This window comes from Cyprinus carpio, chromosome A16 (genome assembly GCF_018340385.1).
Source record: "Cyprinus carpio isolate SPL01 chromosome A16, ASM1834038v1, whole genome shotgun sequence".
NCBI lineage: Eukaryota > Metazoa > Chordata > Actinopteri > Cypriniformes > Cyprinidae > Cyprinus > Cyprinus carpio.
Window position 1 is genome coordinate 12,671,907 of NC_056587.1, and position 6,422 is coordinate 12,678,328.

General features: G+C 37.8%; 1 protein-coding gene across 1 annotated transcript; it reads left to right on the forward strand.

Moving 5' to 3' along the window:
- Positions 1-1,056: 1,056 nt before the first annotated feature.
- Positions 1,057-5,267, forward strand: LOC109105578 (basic helix-loop-helix transcription factor scleraxis-like). The gene is made up of 2 exons (XM_019118854.2): positions 1,057-2,576; positions 4,242-5,267. The coding sequence occupies exons 1-2, from the start codon at positions 2,013-2,015 to the stop codon at positions 4,278-4,280; spliced, it is 603 nt and encodes a 200-aa protein (XP_018974399.1). The 5' UTR covers positions 1,057-2,012; the 3' UTR covers positions 4,281-5,267.
- The last annotated feature ends 1,155 nt before the right edge of the window (positions 5,268-6,422 follow it).

Here is a 6,422-nt window from a genome sequence, read left to right on the forward strand (position 1 = left end):
CCTGCTGGCCTGTCCCCAACTATGGCTAGACAGCGGACTCCCCCGATAGTTGACTGGACGTAAGTCCGGCAGACATCCATAATGACCGTCTGATGTCCTGAGCAAAGGATTAGTGATGGATTTTGACAGTTTCCCAAACAATGCCAGAAGAGTTCAACTACATCGGGCACAAAGAGAAGGGCACTTAATACTGGGATGACGTTTTACCACAAATGTTCCACAGAAAGTAATGATAATCAGATGTAGAGAAGAACTAACTACCGATCTGCTCTGATTTATAGACATCAAGCTTCAGAATACACAGCATTAATGAAATGAGCTTGTGCAAGTTTGTTCATACTGATGACACGAGTATTATTATTATTTCTTTCATCTAAATGAGTCATTCTGGTTATGTATATGTATATATGAATGGTCTGCAGTTTACTAGGTTTTAACTACACAATAAAAATTAAATTTTTTGTCTAACCAGACGTTTTTAATCAAATGTGTTTTCTTGTGAATAATTAATAAAAGCCAGGTACAAAATAGTATTATCAACTAGGAAGTGACATCATGTTTGAAAACAACTGCAATAAATAAATAAAAATCACATATTAAACAACAATGGACTTAATAAATTATATTTTGTGGTTTTACTTGGTTTGTCTCATTCTAAAACATTCCATCTTATTTGAAAACAGAAATTAGTATGATAATATAACAATTTAAAAAAATGATTAAAAATAAGTTCATGCCCAATCCCTTACTGAGCAATTGCTAAATTTACCTCATTATTTCCCCAAACATATTCAGTTTTCAAAAGTTACATACATAGCTCAAAATGTACAACAGGAAAGACCAGATTTGTAAATGTAAGTGCATTAGGATCTTATAATAGTTGAAAAATATTTAGATAATGAACACACAATTTTTGGCAACGTTTGACAAGATTGGCAAATGAAAATGTCAGTGTGCTCATGACTGTCACACAGCTTTTCAAACAAACAATCCACCTATCACCTCCACTCAACCATTCTGAGCGTCATTATGTGCTTTCAGTCCAAACTCTCCCCAGCCCAGGGCTCTTCCTGTTTAATCAGCACTAGAGCTGCTAGTGGACAATCTCCATACACAATATTATGAATTATGAAGAATTAATATTATGAGTGTTGCATAATATCCAGTGATATTACTGTGCAATCATTTGTCAGGTCTCCTGTGTCTGTGGTGCCGAAGGCAAAACGATCTGGGATAAAGTCTACTAACTGAATGTACTTAGGTTCGAAGCATTTGGCTCTGAGAATTCACGTTTTTGACAAAGTAGAAAAAAAAATGGAAAGTTAATGGATTGAATTGAAATTTCAGTGTGAAAGAAATAAAATAAAAGAAGTAATGCACTGCAAGAAATTAACCAATCTATCACAGAGATGAATCTTCAGTGGAAGCCTTTCAGGGTCAAGTTTAAAAAAAAATAATACTCACGTGGAGTGAAAGAGACAGAGGGAGAAAGAGAAAGAGTCCCCATATTCTCTCATTCCTCCCACTTGCTCACTGGATTTCACATTTACAGTGGTTGAAGGGAGAGTGGACCCCAGCCACACCCCCTGACTATAAATCCAAGGCATAAGGAAACACTCAGCTGAAATCACACGTGGAACTGAAGGATCTGGAGCTCACAAGCTCATTCACACACACGAACATACAGAGTCTGGGAGGCGGCTTGGCATGCTGTTAGCCCAAATAACTGATGACAGTGGAGAGAAGGGCAGTTCTTATGAATGACTGAGTCAGAAGTGACTCGGTCAAGCATCGCTGGATTGGTTGGAGCCCTAAAGCAGGACTGGTTACCGAAGCTTGTCACTTCGTATGTAGACTCAAGAAAGACACCATAGTTTCACCTGGTGCTGGGGGAGTACGATTAGAAATAGAGATTGAGTTCACTCTTGTGTTTGTGCAAAGTAGAACGATTCAACAGAGATTTTGGTGCGAGGACGAAGAGCAAATTCCAAGGGTCCTGTAAGGTGCTGAGCATGTCTTTTGCGATGGTGCGACCAACTCCAGGTCATTTCTTGTGCTCTGAGATCAGCATGCACTCCGAGGATGACGACAATGGCAGTGAAGGTTCTGGATCTGACGACAAGTCCTTCCAAATGGCTGGCCACAGCTTTGGCACCTTTAAGTTAGGTGCTCGTAAAAAGAGGTATGGCTGCCAACCGGTAGCGGCTCCCAGTGAGCTCCGTTCTCAGATTGTCGAGATCCGCCAGCGGAACACCGCAAACGCCCGAGAGCGGGATCGCACGAACAGTGTGAACACGGCATTCACTGCTCTGAGGACGCTGATACCTACCGAACCAGCCGACAGGAAGCTGTCTAAGATTGAGACGCTGCGGTTGGCCTCCAGCTACATCTCGCACCTAGGGAACGTGCTGCTGGTTGGAGAGGAGTGTGGAGACGGCCAGCCTTGTCTTAGGAGCTCTGAAGCCTTGCATCATCGCCTTCACAACCTTCAAAAGAGCTTGACACCTAGCTCGGACTCAGAAAACTCACAGCCCAGACAGATCTGCACCTTCTGCCTCAGTAACCAGAGACGACTGGTGAGTAGCTTGATGGAACGTAGTTGTTGGTTAGAGATCAGATTGACATTTTAAAAAAAAGTCAAGACTTGGAAAATTAGGTGTTTAATAATAAAGTTATTATTTTGTGACAAATCAGAGGTTAGAGGTCAGTGCACTGTTATGGACTCATGTCTTTCAAAACCTAGAAATTTAGAGGGATAGTTCAGACTTTAGACTTTCTTTCTTCTGTGGAACAGATATTTTAAAGAATACTTCATCTGTTTTTGTCTAAACAATAAAAATCAGTGGGGTCCAAAACAACATTGGACCCCATTGACTTTTATTGTATGGACAAAAAAGAAATTTTTCAAAATAACACCTTTTGTGTTCTACAAAAGAATGTAAATCATTCAAGTTTTGAACGACACAAGGAAGACTAAATAATGACAGAATGTTCATTGTTGGATGAACTATCTCTTTAAAATGCCATTTATCATAATTTATATTGACTGATACAATGCAACGTCCTGAGTGTGCAATTGACAGATAAGTAGATTTTTATGCATTGCTGTTTGAGCTTACATTATCAAAATTTCTTGATGTCATCAGATCATAAATAGAGATCACTTTGGCACTGAAACTTGGCGAAACCCTTAATATGCTTGGTCTGACATCAGCCACATTAATTAACATCTACCACATTCTAAACGAAAGGGTTTACATGTGTCTCTGTGATGAAAACGAGTGGCTCATTTGGCTCTAGACAAAACATTCATAGAGTGGTATCCAAAATGACATGAACACACTCTACACAGGCTGCTATCTGCTGTATTTGTGCAGTGCACTAGAAACATCTGGTTTATTCCCCTGACAACCTGAATGTCTTCCCGCGCAGTTCACGTATGTCCTGAGTTCCACCAAAGCCTTCAACACCCTCATCATCATTACGGTGGCTAATCCTGAACAGACCCTTTAAACACCACAGTTTAATGAAAATACTCCAGATTCATCCTTTCATCTAGTATTTTATATGCTATTACTGAAATAATACGGCCATATTCAATGGGCCACAGAGGATTATTTATTTATTAATTAATGAGAGTGTTCAATGGCAAACATTTAAAAGGCTTTGTTTTATCAGCTGAAGGCACTTATTTTGCTGTTATGAGTTAAACTGAAGTTTCTTTAAAAAACTTTTTTTTTTATTTTTTAAATGTTTAAAAAAAATTTAAGTGATTTTACACGTGTTTTAAAAAGTACCCTAAAACAGGTAAGTATATTTTATTAAATGTTTAAAAACAAGTTAATTTCCCCTGGGAGAATATAAATTATTATTGACAAGCTATCATAATCCAGTGGCAGTTTAATGGCAAAACACACAGCCAGAAGTGCCTACTGATTAATATGTACCAGGTGGATCTGTGAGCTGTGCCCAAAGATGACTTTTTGGTAAGATTCCCAGATTCCCTAAATCAGATCTATCTGTGAGATGGTTCTGATTACGGTTCAGACATCTGAATAAATCTGACCTGTTTGTAATGCCGGTCAGAGTTCAACTGCTCATCAGGGTCCTAATGTGTTTAAAAATCTAATGAGATAATTGTTTTTATGTGTCTGTAAAATGAATGGATGTACAAGATGTATAAAGGCCCTTTAACCTACAAGCTACTCATTTTCTGATCACTTTGTTTTCTTTTCTTTCAGAACAAAGACAGAGAAAGAAAAACTGCATTAAGAAGTTAATGATGAGGAGAAGAGAGAGTAAAAGAGCGTTCACATCACATCTGTCTGAAGAAACGCACCGGAGCGGATTGAACATTTAGTGTAAATTTCCTGTAAATAAGCTGTTTAATTGAATGCAGCACTGCTTAACCAAGTTACGACAGCCTAAACTTCCTGGTGGATGGCATTATAATGGACAACTTCACTGCCTTTCTGCACTTGCATATTTAGAAACCAAAAACTATGTGAATTTCATCATAACCTCTTTTTTGTTTTATACAAAGGTGTTATACGTTTATTCAAAAGCGATATGGGATGAAGACTGTTGACTAAGATGAGGATGATTTGTCATTTAAAAACAGCAAAGAACCAGCAAAGAACCTGTTTGCGTCATTTTGGGTTTGTCTATGATGCATATATTTTATATGCACTACACTGAACTTTATTTACATTTAAGGCTTTTCTGCTATTAGAACACATTCCTACAGTACAAGCAAACATTAATGTCAAGTGGTTGTTTTTAAACTGTAACATAAGTATTGTTATTTTTATTTATTTATGGCAATTAAACATTTAAAAACATTGTTTAAACCAAATTATGTAAATGTCAGGGTTGAAAAATCTTGAGTTTGAGGGCTTAAATGAAATCAGACAGACTGTGAGAGGCTGAAAGGTGAACAGGAAGGGAGTCAGTATTAAGTCTGGTTCTATAAGTTCAGTCTAAATGAGATCTGCAGGTAGATTGCTGTTGGCAGACAGTGTCCTCTACTTTACCTCTGACCACAAGCTCTCGCTCACATTCAAACAGACACACACACACACACACACACACACACAGGCATTATGGGACTTGCACACTAGGAACCCCCCTTTCCAAAGGTCTAACATAAATGCCTGTCCTGGGTCATCACCATTACCTAACCTAGGATAGTGTCTTCCAAAGACAATAAATATATCATAATTATTTGCACAGATTTTTTACTTTACTCGCACTTTACTTTTGGTGAAAACATGCTTTAAATGTTTTTCTACCTTTGGAGCTATGGTGTGCCAAGTTATTCTTCCTTGTTACATTACATCTTTTTGTTACATTTTTACAGATTTTTTATTATTATTATTATGGACCAATGGCCAATGGACCTGCTCTATTTATTATTTATTAAATGCCAGAAACTGAAGCAACCAGCGGTTGATTCATTAACATTTACTGTTAAATTACAGTTTTAACTATATTGGCTGCGTAACACCATTTGAATAAATAGAAAATGCTGTGAAGCCTATAATGCATCTGTCGAACAGTGTGTTTGAACAGCACACACTAAAATTGACAAAATTGATCAACAAATGAAGCATTAAAACTAACAGCGACTGAGTATCACCCCCACAACAGTTCTCCTAGCAAAATCTATGAAATCTTACTGAACCCAAAATTTTATTGGATGTGTACATTTTATATACTTCTAAAGATAATTATTCCTACAAAGTGCACAAAAGATTGTGTATTGTTATCTAAACCCAAGTAAGTAAACCTGGTAAATTTTGTGAAATATGTAATTTTCTGTAGTGCTGAGTGTTACTATCCCAAGACCATCAGCATTGTTCTCAGTCTCAGTAAACTCTTAGTAAAGTCTCCCACACTCAGTGGATCCCTCTGTTCAGCCATACAGTATTTCGCTCAATATAGAGTCTGTGAACTGCAACCAGTCTAGTGCTCTCAGATCATTTAACTCACTCCTTCCCTCTCCATCTGCTTGTTATCCAACATCAACAGTGCTTCATCATCCCCTGTGGCTGGAGACGGCACTGTAGAGACCAGTTGCCATGGCAACAGAACTGGTCCACTAATACCACTTTTTGCATGGAAATGGGTCCAATATTCATACTTTAACTAAGGTTAAGAAATCAAGAACTGAATGGCACAAAAAAGGGAGACAGTCTGGGACACAATACTTCAAAATCAGTTTAGAAAAAGAAAAAAAATCACTAAGTTTGAGAGAGTTAAATTAAGTTGTAAATGGTAACTAGCATGGTGCTTTTCACATCAAAGACAAAGGTTTGATTTCCAGACAATGCATAAAGCAATAAAATGTATAGCTTGAATGCAACGTGAGTTGCTTTGGATAAAAGTACTGCACGCTGACCTGTATGCTGGATGTCACTGGA